Source organism: Haemaphysalis longicornis, unplaced genomic scaffold, assembly GCF_048455015.1.
Source record: "Haemaphysalis longicornis isolate Haplotype H1 unplaced genomic scaffold, Haemaphysalis longicornis Haplotype H1 scaffold_1, whole genome shotgun sequence".
In the NCBI taxonomy this organism is placed as follows: domain Eukaryota; kingdom Metazoa; phylum Arthropoda; class Arachnida; order Ixodida; family Ixodidae; genus Haemaphysalis; species Haemaphysalis longicornis.
In genome coordinates, this window is record NW_027526203.1 from 336,832,668 (window position 1) to 336,852,231 (window position 19,564).

The window sequence follows — 19,564 nt, forward strand, 5'->3', positions numbered from 1 at the left end:
CCTAGTGCTGTTTTTCCAAAATCCTAGCTTCTCACAGTTAATGTCCTGAGGAAGCGAGTAAAAATGTGGCCTGATCGTTTTTCGCGGAAAGAGTCGTCAGAAAGAGCTGTCAGTGGCCTTAGGCTGGAGTATGATTATGCTCACTTGTGTAGCTCGTTCAGCCTTCAGCAGTTGGGTCAGTAAGCGGCTTGATCTATGAAGCTGCAATAGTCGAGTCAAAAGGAAGGTCTTGAGCCAAGGGAGGACTGCCTGTCGGTTCGCGTCAAGGCGCAGGCTTAGAAAAGCGGGTGCATAGACTGACAAGTTCGAACAAACCGGCTGCAGAAAATTTACATTCTGTTTTTATGACATCATCCGGAGAGGCGGGAAGAAACTCAGTTCTGAATATAGTTAAGGGCGACTTTTTACACCTTGGCGACATTCTACACACACATACTCGCTTTGGCTTGCATGCGTACAGTTTTGAAATATTTGTTAGCATAATCGTGATGGCACGACTTCGGCGATCTTTTGTCTCTCTTTCTCACTCCTACTGTTGCTGAATAGTATGACCGTTTTCTCTCACCTATTCCCTTAATCTGACTGGCTCAAAGAAAAAAAAATAGTTGCATAGCAACGTAACACTTGATTTCGGAATAGCTTAACTTGGACTTCTTGCGGCCAGCTTTGTAACTTCCCAACGTCTCACAATTGTTTCTGGCGCTATAAAGGATGGGCAGAAAGGAGTGAATATATATATATATATATATATATATATATATATATATATCCGCCTTTTGCCTTCCCTCCGTTTTTCTGTACTCAGAAATAAACTTCAATTGGAATAAACGCCTAATTCTTTTCGTTACCTGCCCGGACCCATTTTTAAATTATGTGTTAAAAGAAGACACTGGCGCCTGTTGCTAGCAACGGCTACTCCTTCGCTCTAAAAGTAACGACGCAGGAGCTAAACATCTTGTCAGTGCAGCTCAAGTGTTCCCGGAACACATGCCTAGCCCAAGCCCCGAGATAAAGAATGTATAGGCGCACTAACAAGAACCTAATAACAGTAAGTACTATATCGGCGACTTAAAACATAATAGCGAGAACAAAGATGAAAACGATGATGAGCAACAGCAATGTAAATAATAAATGGCACGAACGCTCATGCATGGTAACCATCTCTTAATAAAGCCCTTTAAGAACCTCTATTAAGTTTAGTATACTCGCGTGGCTAGTGATCTGTGAAGTCTTTCATTCGAGGAAACCATGAACTTCGTATCTGCTGCGTCATCTGTCTCTAACGGCACGGTCAGTGTTAAGATCCTTCCTTGGCCGACTCCCGCACTACTCTTCCTTCTGTATAGGGCAAACAAGCTGACGTTACCTCCTGGTGTAGCCAGAACAGGGACTACAGGTCAGTGCGCTCCGCCCAGTCACGAACGAGTGTCGGTAAGATCAAACGTCTTTCGTTATAGACTACCATGGGCCCGTAAAAGCGCGCTATCCTCGACGTTCTCGAATGCCCGAATGACAAGCGCTGCGCACGCCCAACAAGCGTCGCTGCTTCTGATGCGTTCAGAGGCATTTGTCGTCGCGCTACTGAATCTGCTTATGTTACAGCCGTCTTTTCCTTTTTGCAATACTTAGACTGTCGGCGTTCTTTTGTGCATCACTGCGAGACAGCCACTGACCTCTGATTCGGGCAACGAGGCAGCCCGAATCTGTGCGACGATCTCGATCCTCCATGTGCCTCGATCAGACTCATCGCGACGGCAGGACGAACAAGCTCCCCCTCCTTCCTTAAGCCTCTCCTTCACAGCGCTCGCTTCGTGGCTTTGAAAGCGCTGTATGCGACAGAGCGTGACACCCGTCTCATCCGAAGAACCAGAAAGCACAAGCGCCGAGTGCTTAAAACGACGAAGTACCTCGCCTTAAACTCTCGCTGCGAACAGTCAGGACTGGCTCGCCACGGACGTTTGGCAGCTTATTTCCATTTTACGATACTGCAACGCACAGCTCCGCCTACAAAATGTTAGAAAATCGACCGTGTACGGCTACGCATGCCTGACCGCGCTTACATATGGAAAATGTTGACGGTGGAATTCCCGGTGGAATTCCCAGTGGGGTTCTGCACGCGAGACAAAAAAAAAAAAAAAAAGGAGCGTATCTGTAATGGATGTTAGACGCTCATTTGACGGCACACTCTTCAGAAAGCGCTGTGACTAAAATATTACAATCATGGCCTTTTTAACTATATAGCAGCTACATACCGAAGCAATACCGAAGCAACAACTGTCGGTTCACTTGGAATGATTCCAAGTGAACCGACAGTTGTTGCTTCGGTATTGCCCAAACTAGATCAGTCAATTACGAACAAGTGCAGTAGTTAGGGAAAAGAAATAAGAAATAATCTTTCCCATTATAATGATACAATAGCAAAGCACCCGTAATTTAGCAGCCCACAAGCAAAGCTGCAGGCCAACTGCAACAAAAATTTACATGTCCCAAATTCTGTTTCAACGTGTGGCATACATCACTAATGGCATTCCTAAAAGTAAAGTCACTTCCGGCCGGCCGTAATGGCGCCCTTTTTTTCAGTTTAGGTTTGGAAACGAGCAATTTCGATCTTCGTTTGCAATGGAGCGACGCAGATATCGGCCTCCAGGTTTTGCCGTAGTACCTTTTAAAGTAACTTTACTTGAAAACAGGGCATTTGAGGGGCCGAAAATTTCTTTGCAGTTGGCCTTTAACGCCTTTTAGAGGCAGGCGGAAGTTGTGGGAAGCCAAAAATTATACAAATGCAAACTAAACAGACTTCACATAGTGCAAATGTCTCCGGCAATATCGCCCACTGTGGTGTCTCAAGTGTTCTGCCGAGTTCAATATGGGTGACTGAGTTCGGCTTCAAAATTCTGGGACTGCTGTTGGCGATTAAAAAATAAAAACTACTGTGTTAAGATATTTAGGGGCTCGTTGGAGAAATCTCGGCAATGTAATCCGTAGACGTGTACGGTCCGTGTGATTTCTGGCTGCGTTTAACCCTCCCATTTAAGATTTCTCCGGCCTTAACTCAGAGATTCACGAAATTCCCGTGATACGGTGAACGTGAGCATCCATCCACCCAGTGCTCAGCTTTACGCATCATTTTAGAGCGTGCGTTCGAGCAATGTGGAATGTTTTCGAACGAATGGAGTTTAAAGCTTTCGTTGGCGTTTTCAAATGACCCGGGCTGGCCACGAAGCTCGGCTCCTTTGTTGGGACGCCACCGCACTGAGAGCAGAGAGTCCAGCTGCCGCCTCTGTGGGCTCCCGGCCAAACACCGAGGCACTTCGCGGCGAGCGAGCTTCGAGGGGCCGGCGCGAGCGCAATGGCGCGCGTTTTGTGGCTCTCCGGGCAGCTGCTGCCGCTGACGCAGTTGGCGCGCTGATAAATCGGGAGAGCGGGCGGGCTGTAGAGCTTTTGCATAACGGTGCATCCGCCTCGAAGAGCGGGAAACGCTCGCGCCAAAAGTTGATTGCCGGCCGAGATGGGCGCGGACCGACCCGGCATGAACCTGGCCACGAAAGCGAGCCTGGCTAGAAGACAAAAAGCGCACAGGCGAGGAGCCACGCGAGCGAAGCCAAGACTAGGAGCGGAGGGGGAACTAGTTTGGGAGCCAGGTTGAGTGGCCCCTGCGTACGCTCCAGTTTGCTTTGGGCCCAGCCCAGCGCAGGTTTCCCTCTCGGCCGCGCATCCGGGTGATTCCGAGCCCCCCGGCCGCCCAACAGATGGCTGCCACCTGACTCGCGTCCGGCGCGCAGGCCTCGAGCTCGTCACGCCCGAGGCCCGGCCAGAGCCTCTGCCCAGTTCCGCAACCTCTGCGCGCGGACAGTACTGCTAGATAAGCGGCTCTCGAGGATATGGCGACCCGGCTGCGCCCTTTTCTTGCACCTTGAGCATCACACCTCCAGCTGAAAGATGTAACTGAGTGACTTTCCACTCGTGCTGGCTGCCCCTGGCGTTGTTGAACAGTTTTAGGGCACAAATGACGCCAGAAAAATTGTAGCGGCCGAAATGGCTATTAGGTAAACAACAACGCGGATAGACTATATCGCCAAACCGACCAAAAGCAGACTAGCGGGCTAGCTGTTCAGTAGGGTGTACCCTTCCCGAAGAACAAATGGTGTAAAACCTCCCCAATACAAGTTTCTGGAAAAGTCCTGCGCGCTGTGTGACTTTATCGTTATCTTACCGGGAGTAATACCCTGGGCATGGGTTCAAGGATATGTTCACCCCTAAGGCTGCGTGAGGGCAGTTTGTGATTGGCTGGCGCCCTTCCGCGGTTGATTCCCCGAGAAATGCGGGCCGATAGCCGAGGCGGTGACGAATCTCAAACTGCTCTTACGATATGCTGCGTGCAAACAGCTTTGTGAATGTAGGTTCATAAGTTTAGTTAATAAGATATTAATTACATAGTTTATGACTAAATACACAGGATAGCCATCAAGACAACTGGAACATGAAAGCACATGCATGTGGCTATAGCCGCAACTAAAGCCTCTCCAAGTCTTGCGTGCAATTTCCGCAAATTAGACGGCCTAATTGCGTGCAGATTGATTTTTTCAACATTCGGCATCTATTTTTGCAAGCGCCTACAACTCTGGTCCGCTTAAAGTTAGTTTGCTTGAGACTAAGTTGTAGTAGCTGTTTTTGCAGCATTCTAACTTGTGATGCAGTAGATGTCCTCGCATAGGCGCACTGTTGATTCCGTTTTACATTGATGATCATTATATAAGTCGCGATTTTCTTTGAATTTTCCGAGACCTGTTTTTTGAGCCGGGATGCACTAAAAGCTTAGGAATCTTGTGCCTTTAAGAAAGTGTCAAAAGAACAGGCGCAAGGGAGGGGCTCAGAAGACAATTATGCAGCCGTTTTTCTTGACCGCTATACAGGGCTCACCATGGAAATCGTATCGGGCAACACTTGGTGAAGATGACTAGGAAACTGGGATGGGGTATTAAATACAAGCAGGCAATATTGCCCTGCGTAATAATTATCTTACCTATGTTGAGATGAAAACCAGTTGGGAGTAAAACGGACACAAGTCGTTCGAAAACTTCGCGACCCAACGTCTCGTTCTGGTGATAAGTGGGTCGTATTGCTTTGCTAGCAATACGACCCATCTATTTCAAACTAGCAATTTGATATTATCAAACTAGCAATTTGATATTTTCCGATAACAAAAAGTAATCATTACATAATATGAGGAAAATCTATAGAGCGAAAAATAGCTAAAAGACGTAAAAGACGAATGGTTGCATACGAATGGTTGGATAAAATATTCAACTCCTATTACGAACTTCTTTCCGACAAATTACTTCACATCCTGAGCTGTATAATGACGGGGACGGTTTTCATTCTATTCCGAAGTATTCAGTATTTCTGAAAAAAAAAAGTATTCGCAAATTTCAAGCACAGGGAAGTGACGGATCAGTATTTACGAAGCTGCCCAACTGCACTAAAACATATGAATCAATTGGCGAAGAAACACCATCATTACAATGAATAAAGCAAGGAAAAGTGAAAAGCAACAAAATTTCGAAATTTAATACCAAAGACAACAGAGATACATAGCAAAATTTCTTCATTTTATTTCTCAGATATTACACTCACACTGTTATATCGAGGACACGACAATAAAGTTACAACAATAGTTGAGTTGAAGATGGTTTGTCAAGAAACCGAAGATCACCCAAGAGTAAAAGGGTGTAAAGATTTCAAGTATTAGGGTTGTCAGCATAGCAACAAATTAAGCATGTTCCCAGCTGTAGTGACGCTGGTGGTAGTTATAAATTTTTCCTGGTTTTATTTTTTTATAATACTCAATGAAGTTAAATATTATTTTATTCTACAGTTGGGATTTTAAAAAGAGATTTAACTGCCTATCTTTTTGTACTCAGATACCCGTTATACCATTGGAGACATTATTTTCTTTTTCTTTTATATGGCACACTTGCTGTCATAACATGTTCAATGCGGCTGTTTAAAAGATATGCATTTAGGGACATACGTTTTATAAATCTTTGAAATGACCTGGATAGGAAATTCATGGCGAGTTTGTATAATTATGGCCAAATTTGTAACCTTAAAGGGAGCTGGATGTTGGTGGTTGGTCGGCACATTTGTATTCGTTATGGGTAGTCGTTGCTGCCTTCCGGTTAGCATTAAAACATTTAACGTTGGTATAGAGCTTCCGGGAAACTGCCTCGTATTATCGTATTCTATAAGTATATAACGAATGTCTTGTAAGATTAGAGTTTAGTACATTAGGGCGTAAGAAAATTAAACATCGCGTAGGAAACAATGGTTTGCGCCGAGTATCAAAATATAAGTCAAAGGTTGATAAGTCAAAATAAGTCCAAATATAAGTCAAAATATAAGTTTATCACATCAGTATGTATATCGAAAAATATTCTCTGTGCTCATGCCGTTAGCAAAATAGGCAAACGTCGACGGCATTTGTTTTACTGCCATATTTAGGGACGTATTAACATGAACAAATGTTTGCTTGTCGGTAAAACACCTAGCTATCTCAAAATATGTTGGAATCAAGGTGGCAAGAAATCGTTTTATAAAGGATACAGACGTTCGCGAATAGCTCTAAATTAGATTCGCATGTGTGGTTCATGTAAAAAAAAGTAATAAGGGACCAGGAACTGCACATTTTGAACACAAGGTCTTACATCCAAAGTACATTGAAATAGCATATGTTCAATGACAACAAATTGTCACCTATTCGTCACAATATTAAAGCGAGGTTGAAATTTTGTGGTTTTCAGTGCTATCTTGTTATTTTGCCCTTAATTCATTGCAGCATGCAATGCTTTATTTGAAACAAATAAAATCCCATTAGCTTGTGCGTGGTTATTAACAAGTTACAGGTCGTGAACTTCGCGTTGCAGATGCCGCTCAATCCTTGCGGGGTTTCCTGATGGTTATGTAACACACGGGCCACGCCTTCCGAAGAAACAGTTGAGTGCTTTACAATGATGCGCTCCAGCAACCTGGTTGATATTCAAGCCCAATCTCCGAGTTATTTGCATGATGAATTCGCAAAAAAAGAGCGCGAAGAGAGAGCAGAAAACTGCGGGGAAATAGGACGCTATTTACAGGCGCATTCATCGCGCAGGAGGGCCCGTAGCGTGCGCAGTATTGAATTTCGGTGGGAGGGAACGTGGCCCCAAAAAGGGAGAAAAAGAACAACTTAAAGGAAAATAGAAGACAAAAGCATGTTCAATGAGTAATCGACTGAACATAAAAAAATAAAAACTTCTTCGACATGCGGTGAGCGCGCCTTAGAGAAACTTTCAATCCATTTCATGTTTTTTTTTTCAGGGACATTCTAAAATAGCTGGCGGCCGTGGTTAGAGGAGACGTCGAAGCCGCATAAGCTTTGGGCACAGATCGCGACAGAAAAATAATTATCGCTGCTTTTCAGTCGACACCAGACAGAGTTATTTGTATCGTCCATTCTCGCTCCTCAACCTCAGCCGAGCTCGAATTTTTCGGGAGGGGCAGCGGCCCCCCTGGGCCTCTCTCCGCGTACTCCAGTGGGGAGGGCTGTATACCTGTTAGCCAGTCCCCAAAAGGAAACCGCGTCTCATCACTTACAGAGGCTTTCATTCTCGTCTAGGCTTATAGAAAGCTCGTTCTCAGTTAACGGCCCACACTGTTCGATTACAGTGCCCATGGCCCCCGGCACGGTCGTTAATCTGTAAGATGCTCTACCACGGACAATGGGGTCGATGGTTCGTTCCCCCGTGACGGCCGTATTTCTTACGAAGGCGTAACTAAGAAACCAGCGTATACACGAGGGAGTTCGAAATTGTAGTCAGCGATAAGTTATTCTGGAGAACTGCGTCTTGCTTGTGTGGGAGGTGTTATTTTGCGGTCCGCGTAGTGACCGTACTCTCGAGGAACGTCTGTCCTCTTTTTTCGCTCCTGACCTGGCTCCCAACTTTTCTTGTCTTGTCTTGTCTTGTCTTATAGGCTCCGTGCGCTGGTGTTTCGAGCGCGACCGCAGCGCCGCCGATCAGCGGCGCCGTCAAAAATTGGGTGTTGGTCAGCCCGAAGGAGCGGCTGTATGGGGCGGAGATTCCGCAGTCGTTGCGAAAAAGCCGAGCTACTAGTGCGTATTTCTGTGTATTGCTGGGTACACGGCTGCCGCAACATTTTTAAAAAGGTCGCTAGCAGACTGCCGAAAAAATAGTTTATCTCGGTTCTCTTCAAATGAACCTGAAAGGCGACAGCGATGAATCCGCGCAGTGTGACGTGCAATGTAAACAACGTCGATCGACTTCTATCCATAAACGTTCGTTTTGCTGTCTTGTGTGGATGTGGTTTACACTCGGGGATCTTGTTTCTGTGCACGCTCACTATCAGCTTCGGGGGGGGGGGGGGCGAGGGGGGGGGGGGGGGGACGGGACCCGTGACAGCTGGTGCCCGGCTAAAATTGCATAGGCAACGCGAACTTCGTCGGGAACAAAAACAGAGCGCCAGCATACACCCCAGCAATATTCTCTGAGTGCTGCGGAATATATGACGCAGCGTAACGGTTGACACGAAACTGCAGTGATTCCACAGGCAACCCCCGCAGCTAAACGAATGGCCATTAATATGCGCGTCAATCATCTTGAAGCAGTGACGGTGTCTGTCGTTTTCTTTCTTTCTTTTTTTTTGTCGCTGAGCTTGTGCCTACCCCGGCATTTTAGTATTACGTGTTGCTTATGCTTTAACAACCTGTATGGTTTATTCCTCTTCTGCATTACGGTGCTCATCGCTGCTTACCCCTTACGTGTACGCGCGGATCTTCTGCCCGTGCGGCCTCGGCAGCTGCTTTGACGCAGATATCACGGCCAACTCCATACGACTAACGTTTCGTTGACTCAGACAGAGGGAACACCGGCGTTGATACCGGTGATAAAATTGGGCAGTACCTGTCGCTGTTCACAGTTATGAGTTGACGAACATTGAAACTGTATCAGCATGTTTACACGAGCCGTGGCACCCGGCATTGCGCGTGCAGCTTCCCCCGCCTACCTCGCCTAGATTCACTGAACTCTTAATATAGTGCTGTGATGAGCCGCGTGTTTACAACAGAACTCAAACCGTTCACTGTACCCGCCTTTAACTAAAACTCGTGGCCCAGGGCCACGCCTGTTATGTGCCCAACGCCATTGCTGGAAACTTCGGACGGCTCCGCTGCGTTCGCTAGCTCCTCCCGGACGCAGTCAACATCGTTTGCGGCGTGTTCCTAGCGGCCACGTTTTGCGGTTTCCTTAGAAAAAACAAACAAACAAAAAAAAACGTGCCAATATTTCTTATCTAAAACCTTTAAAACGAGCGCGCTGGTTTGAGCAATCACTCATCGCAGCGTAGCACGGGCAGTACGGGTATGGTACGGGGAAGCGCGCAAGCGATGTCAACAACATCCGATAAATGCCTCCAGTGGCCGTAGGTGGCGCTAGTTGTTCAGGCGCCGGTAATTGTTTATGAGGGCAATAGATAAGGTGATAGAAACCAAACAAATACCAGAGGACTGGTTAGAAAGTAGGATGAATTTAATATATAAAGGCAGAGGAGACAAAGCCAGTATTGATTCATACAGACCACTCACAGTAACGTCAGTGGTGTATAGATTCGTAATGCAGGCGATAAAATCAGAAATTCAAGGATGGATGGAAGAAAATGAAATACTTGGGGAACTGCAGAATGGATTTAGACAAGACAGGCGACTGGATGACAATCTGTTCGTGATAACGCAATGCATTGAAATTGCGAAAGCACAGAATAGACCACTATGGATAACGTTCTTGGACATTAAAGGGGCATATGACAACGTAAACAGAGAACGGCTGTGGAGAATGCTGAAACTCCAGGGATTAGATGACGAGTTAGTACAGTTCCTTATAGCAATCTATAAAGACAATAGAGTGCACTTTACTTGGGAAGGACAGAAATGCGCCCAGCAGGTCAACATCCATCGGGGACTGAAACAGGGATGCCCTTTGAGCCCAATACTGTTCATGCTTTACATGGCAGGGTTAGAAAAGAAACTGGAAGAAAGTCAAGTAGGGTTTAGCCTAACCCATATGCTGCAAAGCGAAGTGGTACAACAGCATATTCCGGGAATGTTATAGCATATTCCGGGAATGTTACATATTCCGGGAATGTGTCCGGGACATTGTTCTTTTAGCTTATAACCAAACCGATATGCATTGGCTAATAAATATTTGCGGCCAGGAAGCCACTGACCTCGGGTTAAATTTCAATGCAGAAAAATCAGGAATAATGGTTTTCAATGACGCTACCACCGACGTAGTGTCTATCCAGCAAGGCGAATTACCTAGAGTGAAGGAATATAAATATTTGGGAGTGTGGATAAACGAAGGGGATAACTACTTAAGTACTCATGAGGAGCAACTTAAGGTTAAGGGAAAGCGAAACGCAGCTATAATGAAGCATAGAGCTCTGGGGGGGTATGGGGTATAACAAATATGAAGTAGTAAGATGAATGTGCAAAGGAGTAATGGTTCCGGGTCTCACGTTTGCGAATGCTGTACTCTGCTTAAAATCAGACGTTCTATCAGGCCTTGAAGTAAACCAGAGAACGGTAGGACGTTTGGCCTTGGGCGCGCATGGAAAAACAACTAACGAAGCAGTTCAGGGAGATATGGGCTGGGCGTCGTTTGAAGTTAGAGAAGCTCAGAGTAAAATATGCTTTGAGATGAGGTTGAGGGCAATGGATCAACGAAGGTGGGCAGCTAAGGTTTTTAGGTACCTATACTTGAAAAGCGTGGACACGCAGTGGTTAAGAAAGACTAGAAGGCTAACGATGAAATACGGAAAGAGCAGTGAGGAATCCAAAACAGCCAAGGTAACCAAAAAAAAATCACGCCATATCCACGGAATGAATGATGATAAGTGGGGCGAAGCTCGAGAGGGGGAGATCATCGGTAACCGTAACTCTCCCGTGAAAGTTCGCCCATTACATCATTAAGAAAGACGTAAGACTGTGTGCGTACATTGTACAAATCAACTTTTATTTTCGGAGTCAATGCTCCCAGGCCCAGACCTGGTGAAAGACCCCGCGCCATCGAGGACTACCCCGCACCTCCACCACAATTTGTCACGTAGGATGGGACACAACGGTAAAGAAATAACTTTTATTTAGGGCGAACTTGTGCCCGAACAAGACGAGAGGAAACGAGCAAAGGTCCTTGCGTCTCGTTCGATCTCCGAGAACGACTGCCTGCGTTCGTGGCGTGATCTCTTGCGTGATCTCCCCCTCGCAGTGCACGTGCGCTCGCGCCTCCGTTGGCGAACACAGACAAGTTCGCGCTCCCGGTGCCGAGTTTGCGCTGCCGGTTGCAGCCGGTTCTTGCGCGTGCAACGCGGCCCACTTTGCGACATCTCCGAAAGCATGCGGCGGTCACGTACCACGAGACACAAGGGATGGACAGACCCATGACTTAAGGAGCTTCGCCCCTAAAAGAGGCAAGGCAGATTGAAACGAATAAATGGAGGGAAAAAATGGAAGCTAAAACGTCGTTAGAGATGTACAGGGCTGAGAAGATGAACATCAGAAAGGAAAATTTCTACGATAATTCCCAGGGCAGTGCTTTGCTTTTTGAGGCTAGAGCAGGTTGCCTGCGAACTAAGAGTTTTGTGAGGAAGTATTCACAAAATGATGGGGTATGTGTATGTAAGGGGAAACCAATAGGAATCATCATCATCATCATCATCATCATCACCGGTGTCGCCACCATACCAGCTCACGGAGCCTGTAGATGTAAGATGAAATCTTCCCTTGTTAGGCAGTAATATGAGAAAAAGGAAGGAACGAATTCACCGAAGGCCTAAACATTTAATTTCAGACCGGCCGCCTCCGCTTCATAGTTGTTCTCAAGCGTTGATTTTACGTACACAAATATTTGGGAACTCGGAGGCTTCGTTTCGCATAGCGTTAATTCGAAGGTTTCTGTATGGCGCGAGACGCATTGTAGCACACCTCGTTGCAGACTTTTCGGATGTACCGGCGCCGATGAAGCCTGTTATGCTACGTCCACAGTAGGTCAATACAGGCGATGCCGAGCCCAGCCTGGCCAAGGTCAGCCCAGCCTGTAAAACACAAACACACAGGCACACGCACACACACGCACACACATACACGCTCATCTTCCATTCTGACCCCGGATTGGCGACTAACAAAACGAGGAATAAAAGTTCCAGGGTTCAACGGCTGTAAAGGTTCAAGAAGGTGCAATGGTTACAATCCTCCCCCCGCCTTCTTAAACTTCGTATCTATCCTCCTTTGTCACTTGTGTACCCGAAAACGGAAACGCCCACTGAAGTCTTACATTATTTTCTTACCGGCTTGCCTTACCTCGCAGCACGAATAAAGCTGCAGTAATGGGAGCTATAGGACGAACACTCGATGGAATTGGTTCCATCGAGGGGCAGGGACTGTATTCAGTGGCAATAAATAATGACAATTTGTAAGTTGTTCCACACATTTCTTTCTTTCTTTCTTTCTTTCTTTCTTTCTTTCTTTCTTTCTTTTTTGCATTTTGCCTCACCGGTACCGTGAAGTGCACCCGCCGAGGATGCGCCGCGGCTAAGGCGTTGCTACTAAGCCCAAGGGGCGGGTTCGAACCGGCCACGGGGACCGTTTTTCAATTTCAAAAGAACGAGAACGCCCGTGCGTCGCGATTGCGGCGCACGTTAAAGATCCTTGGGTGGTCTAAATTAATTCGTAGCCTGTCCTACGGCGCGCCTCGTGGCCCAGTTGTAGCATCGGTGCTCTAAACCCCGAAAATTTGCAAATTTTGATCCGTGAAGTCTTTATTCAACTTTTGCTCAAACAGTGTGTATACATATTTGGTCCGTAATCGACTTACCGTGCTTGAAACGACAAGTTGTGTCATATTTGTAATCGTTTCTGTGTTTGTTATTCCGCTTAATGAATGAACAGGACCGCTTCGTAGCTGAAGCCTTTTTCTACATACTACTTTTTTCTCCGCCGCACGAACCTGCAAACATGTGTTTCACCGTGAGCTTATTCAAACGGTTCTGAGGGCTTGTTCTTGCGATGAAATATTCTAACGACAAGTTGAAAGATTATATAAAATATACTGTATTCTGTTAAGGTATTATATTATGATATATCATATTATATTATATTATATTATATTATATTATATTATATTATATTATATTATATTATATTATATTATATTATATTATATTATATTATATTATATTATATTATATTATATTAACCGTGGGCCCGGCGCTGACTATCAACAGTCGAGAGTTAGCGCCCGTAATCTAACTTGCTTATTCGCTTTGCGTCAGTTTTTTAGAGAACAAATGAAGTACAGGCTGTTACCGGTATGAACTTTTTGTAACCAAGCTGGCATCATATGTACAGCTTATCAGTTGTTTATACCGGCCGCATGGCTCAATTAGTTTTATGAAAGTTACATACACAAGCAATAGCAGAACAGAACTGTAGCTAAATAAACAGTGTGCATGCATCAGCGACTTCGTTAATGCTAGAATGCCGACGCTTCTCTTGGGAAGAAATCCGTATCTGGAAGAGATCCGTAGGTCATTTTCAGCTTTCTCAAGCGCGCTCTCCAATATCGAGTAGTGGCGGCCCCAGGGGGGGGGGGGGAGGGGGGGAGTAGGGGGCGAAAAAACCGATCGCCCCCCCCCCCCCCTCCAAGGAGGTCCACACCTTCTTATTTTTTTAGTTTTTTAAGTATTCCACTTGCGCTAGGTTAAATCCCACTTTTGCGAGCCAGCCGTTGCACCACCTAAGGGGCTCCAAAAACCAATGTGTCGCTAAGTCGTTTGTGCGCAAGCGGGTCACACACGCCTGCATGGTTATCACCTCCTCTGCAGAACTGGCGCAAGGATGGGAGCGGTTATTCATCCCCCCCCCCCCGGCCCCTCCCCCCCAAAAAATTGCCCCCCCCCCAAAACCAATCTCTGGGACCGCTACTGATATCGAGGAGATAATATTATTTGTGTTTTGATAGAAGATGACCAGCTGCGATCTCCTCAACTTCCTGTTAACAGCTGGCGCCTGGAAATTGAATAAAAACTACAGCCAAAACTCCCAAAGGTTTACTTTTATACGTAGTTAGCAGAGGAACTCTTTCTCTTAGTTGTCCCCGTGGGTCACAGTGATCGATAATTCAGTAACACTGTGGCGAAGCAGACCCCCCGAGCTATATAAATGCACAGCCTATTATTTAGGACGCAAGCAAAGTGGTCGGAAGCAACCAAGCACAAACACAGAAAACTGAATTAGTCCAAAGTAGTTTAAAATCGTTTCTAACATCGCTAATAACTTTAGAAACAAGTTTTCTTTTCAACAACTCATTTCTATGCTTTCTGTGTGGCTGGTTTTCTTAATGCAAGCGTTTCACCGTGGAATGCGATGAGCGCCTGGCTCCAACCAAAACATTTGGCCGTACGTACGTACATTCAGTCTTCTTCAAAATTTTATAGGCCACGTATGCCAAAAGTTTCTGGGCCACAAGGAAGTCAAAGTAAAAGTTACAGTTCAAGTGTCATAGTGAGAAAGGGAGGTGCTCTCGACGGCTTTTCGGCATTAAACATTTCTGTCTGACTCGATATGCAAAGCGGATATTTGGAATTATTTCTGGCCTCTTACCTTTTGTCATGACCTGTAAACTTTGGCAATGACTGTACGTACTTCATTCGTAAGCCGCTTCTTAGTGCAGGATGAACCGCCCTTCACTAACATGCGGAACGGAATGATAAGGGCACTCTCAGAGGGGACAGTGGCGGGTCATACCGTCCCTAGTCAGTCATGAGAGGGTGGTGGAGGAGGAATCAGTGGCCCGGTGACATTGCCCTCGTCGAGGAGACCTGTCGTGATCCTTCTCGTGACGAAGGACGCGTGGCGACAGGAATCATAACTTATGCCAGAGTCCTTCAATGCTCTCCAGATGGCCAAGGTCGTACCACAGCAGCGAGTCCTTTATTTATATGATAACATGCCCTCTAGCATAGAAGAAGGTGTTTCCCGGGGTGCAGCCTTGTTCCCGCCGCAAGAAGGCCCCCCAAAGCCACCGCTGGAGGTCGGGGGCCTTCCAGTGTGGAGGCCTGTTCCTGGAAGGTGTAGAATTCTAGCTGCTTCCAGTGAAGGGACGTCCACCTAGGTCATTTCCGTGAGCGCGTTCGGCAGGAGCTGAACAGAAGTTCTTGCTACCATGCCCGTTCAGCATGGTGGCCACGCCTGGGTCAGTCCGCGCAACATGACCTATTAAGCAATGTGTGCTAGTATCACATGTCGTCATAGTCTATGCACTTTCCGGTCCCTTCTTAAGAAGAATTAACCTGAAATTTTTATTAAAAGTTGTACATTTTTTTCTTGCAGGTGCAGCCTTTCCTGGTCAAAATACACCCCCTGTGTTCGATTTCAAACGAGAATGGATTATCAGCGACGACGAAAAAGTTGGTAAGTTGACAGTGCTCTTACCCTAGCTGCTGCGTAACCCATCGGTGGAAGTCCAGATGTCTCGAGTGCCCCGACTCCACTGCCAGAGTGGCGTCGGAGCCCTCCAGAGGCATGCCGCGGTAAGCAGCTTAAGGCGTTTAAGTATGCCTTTTTAACCGAGAGCTCCGCAATTGCTCCGAGGCCAACGAAGTGCTGACTTACCCTTCGGCTGCACATAAGTTGTTGAATCTTTCCTAACGAGGGCATGCGTGTTCCCAATTGAAGCCTTGACTGCCAAGGCGGCGTAAGCCGGCCCGGAAGTAGAGTTGTTAAGAGGGGGGCTGGCGCCCGCGTACGGAGTTCTAGAGGTGAAACGGGAGAAGACAAGCGGCTGTCCTCAGGGGATGACCTCGACCGCATCGACATAGCGCTCTTGGGGCGAGCATTCTGCGGAATGGCTCATATGGCGGGTTGGCATTAATTTAGATATCAGTGCCGGCGTCGCAGCCAAGGCCACCACAGCAGCAGCGGTGGCGGCGCGAGCGGAGTTCCGGTTCCTGGGGCATGGCGCCCGGCGAGCGCACAGAGCCGCCGCCAGCACCGCCGAAAATCGTGCGGACCGGTCTCGTGGCCGACACGAAGCGCTCGGATCACGATCAGGCTTCAGCGCTGACGTCACGGCCCGCACGGCTCGCCATTGGCCGCGGCGACGGCGCGCTGTCCCTTCTGGCGCACCGGCCATCCATCTCCCCTCCCTCGGCGAGGTCAGGGCTGGTAGAAAGCAGAAGCCCGAAACGTCACGTTACAACGTGACTGACGAAAATAAGGCGGACTAATAAAACGTTGCCTGCTACCCGTATTGATGGCAGTGCCGGGGGATCCTCCCGCTAATGGCCGTATTGTTGAAACGTGCGCGCGGCGTCACGAACGGGGTTCCGGGAGCGCCCGGAACGGCCGCCGCCGCCGCCGCCGCCGCGCTGCTGCTTCCATGCTGCTCGGAGACGACCCCCTTTTTAAAGCCGAGCGGCTCTGCTGGCAGTTGGCAAGAGGAGTGCGGTCGGGGGCCAGCGAAACGGTAGACCGCCTCCGCCCCTCTGCGCGGACAACGGTGCTTCCCGACGACGCAGCTGTCTCCGCACGCGGCGGCTCTGATGCGAACCAGGGCAAGCACCGACTGGCCTGGAAACAATCAGCTCCTCACACCTGCAACGAAGGTGAAGAGCAAAAAAGGACGTTGGCTTTCTGCAACCTCCTAGTACCTGGAAACAATCAGCTCCTCACACCTGCAACGAAGGTGAAGAGCAAAAAAGGACGTTGGCTTTCTGCAACCTCCTAGTAACGGAAAAAGAAAGATGTGTCCTTTGCAATAAACGATGAGCACAGCGGTGCATGTGCAAAACGTAAACAAAGACACCCTGAAAATTCGAAAAATAGGTAGCCTTGAAATAAATAAAACAAAGGGCTGTCACATTTAAGCGTATGTTTCCTGGTCCTAGATTCTCTTGCTGAAGAAGCTTGATTGTAAGCAAACTGAACCCCTCTGCGAAGCTAAAGCAAAAATATGCGAGTAACGCCAGCATTTGCATAAAGCACAGCAACTACTGCCGTTTTAGAGCAACATATTCTAATGGCAGACAACCCAGAGTTGCATACGGGCATGTTCGCTGAATAAGCCTGGTATTCTCCGCTTGGTGAGGCAATTGGTAGCCCATATGTATTATCCGCCAATCAAGCATAAAATTAGAAAACCATTTATACCATTTAGTTTTGCGCGGGGATATCTACCGCGCGCCGCCATATATACCGCGGTAAAAAGAGCATCTAATAAGCACCACTGCACATTGCTTCGTCGAGTTGTTTGCCAACACCAACATACCGCTGTATGCGGCAGTTCCGTGGAATTTTAACAACCCTTCTTGCGTCCAGATCACGCATATTTTGAGCAAAATTCGTGTTGCATGATAAAATGCACACAATTCGCTGGTTCTAATTCCACGAAGCCGAGCTGCAAAGTTTGCAAATTCCCAATGTATTGGAGGACAAGTTTTGGCAGAATTACTTTTAGACAATGGAGGTGCAAGGGAAGAATAAAAGCGAGGGATGAGCGTATAAAGGTGCAGCGAATACCACCGTCAATATTGCTTGAAATTATCGTTTAATTTCATGCCATTCGTTGTACTTGGCTAATTGAAGCTATTTATTTGATTGGTCGTTGTATCAAGCCTGAGATAAACAACATCTGTGGTTACGTGCGTATCTGTCGTTCATGGACGACCACGGGGTGGGGGCATCAAATGCAGTTGTTATTGATTGAAATTACTTATGAGTATACATTTATTATTTGAAATTGGCTTATTTTAACTGATTGATTGTAACAGCTGCTTATCAAGCCCATTCCAGACATCCAATACAATTTTTACTGTAGTTATGCTAACAGAAGCTTGGATACCACTGTTTTACCGACTGTCCTGGAGGTATAAGGAGACGATGTTCTGCTTCTTGTCAAACAAAACAGTATTTCTAGCTTTGTAGATGATTCAGTGACTCCCCATTATGAGATGCTGACAGCTAGGTGCCATTGACCATAAGCAAGTTATCTCAGTGAAATACAGACGACCGTCTTGAAATTGCAACCAATCAACCAATTCCTCGCGTTCATTGAAAGCGTTTATGATTGGGTCATAGCACAAAACGTGGATGTTGTTTTAGGAGGAGATGTTAAGGTAAGTATGCATAAACTTTCTGCTGACCGACATTATAGCACGTGACGTAACGAAATAAACGTAATTTGCAACGTAATAAAAAACCCATACGCGAGTTAAAGCTGGAAGTGAATCTTTACTATATGTTTTCGTTACGAACATTACTGCCATAATTGCTGACGTTATCTACACGAATATCACGACCTCCTGGGAATATTTATTTCATAGACTAAAACTGCCCATACTGATCGGCAAATTAACCGCCTGGTCGCACCCAACTTATTACACCATCCCGTCTTGAGGTATTTCGTCACCGTAGTGTCAGTGAGCAAACATGGCCTGATGTCTATTCGTCAAATAATAGCAGGGAAACCACGTACTGTAGTTTTATGACCATACATTCAACACTGTGTCCGTAGATCTGTTTTGCCACAATTCATCTGAATGACCAATCGCGGCGACCGCGGAAACAAGTTTGGCAAATAAAGAGGCCCGACTTACGATTTGACAAAAAATTATGGTTTGCGCCGTGACATCGCGCGGAGAAAATCGTCATGCTTGCATTGCGCGACGTCATAGGCATAGCAAGTCAAATCATGATCCTGGGTGTCGTCATTGGCCTATTTCACCGCTTTGGTCGAAGTTGTTTGCCCTCTCTGTTCACTGTGCACCAGACTGGCGGGTATTTGTCAGAGTGAAGCAGTTCTATGACACAAACTTTCCAATGAGAGAAGGTGAAAAACTAAGCAAGGCCCAGAAACCCCAACTTACGTAGGCGTGACTAAATATGATTAAGCATAACAATGCTTCATATGTTAAGTTCATGAAAATAAGAAAATAACTTTATTCAAAAAGTTTAAAGCATGTCGCAATAAAGCTACCGAAAAATTGCAAGCAGCAAAAAATTAGTACTACATAAACAGGCAAGCAACAGTGTTATAGATTTCGAAAAAGCCTTCGACTGAGCAGAAATCCCTGCAATGAAGGAAGCACTGAGCAAAGTAAATGAGCGTGCATAGAGCTCTTACAGGACGTATACAAGGGATGTACAGGAACGGTAACGCTTCATAACAAGGAGTGCAAATTCGGGCATTAGGCAAGGGCACGGAGCAAGATATACGTGGGCAAGGGTACTAAGTCTCACCGAAGTTATTCGCAGCGTCCCTAGAGGGGGAATTTAGGACGATTGATTGGTGGATGAGAGGGATAAGTGCAATATTTGAAACACTTAAGATTTGCTGATGACGTGTTCAGTGACATGTCGTGTTCAGTGACGTGTTCGTCGTGTTCAGTGAAACGAGATAAAACCTGCAAAGAACGCTTCAGAAACTCCATTCAGAAACCTTAGTCGTAAAGTTTAAAATAA

General features: G+C 46.6%; 1 protein-coding gene across 1 annotated transcript in view; it reads left to right on the forward strand.

The window, feature by feature from the left end:
- Window positions 1–19,564, forward strand: part of Cad96ca (tyrosine kinase receptor Cad96Ca) — a 116,951-nt gene that overhangs the window by 38,996 nt on the left and 58,391 nt on the right. Inside the window, exon 2 of the mRNA XM_077684080.1 lies at window positions 15,437–15,517. Within this exon, the coding sequence (XP_077540206.1) occupies window positions 15,437–15,517 (81 nt within the window). The remainder of the gene's footprint in view (window positions 1–15,436; window positions 15,518–19,564) is intronic.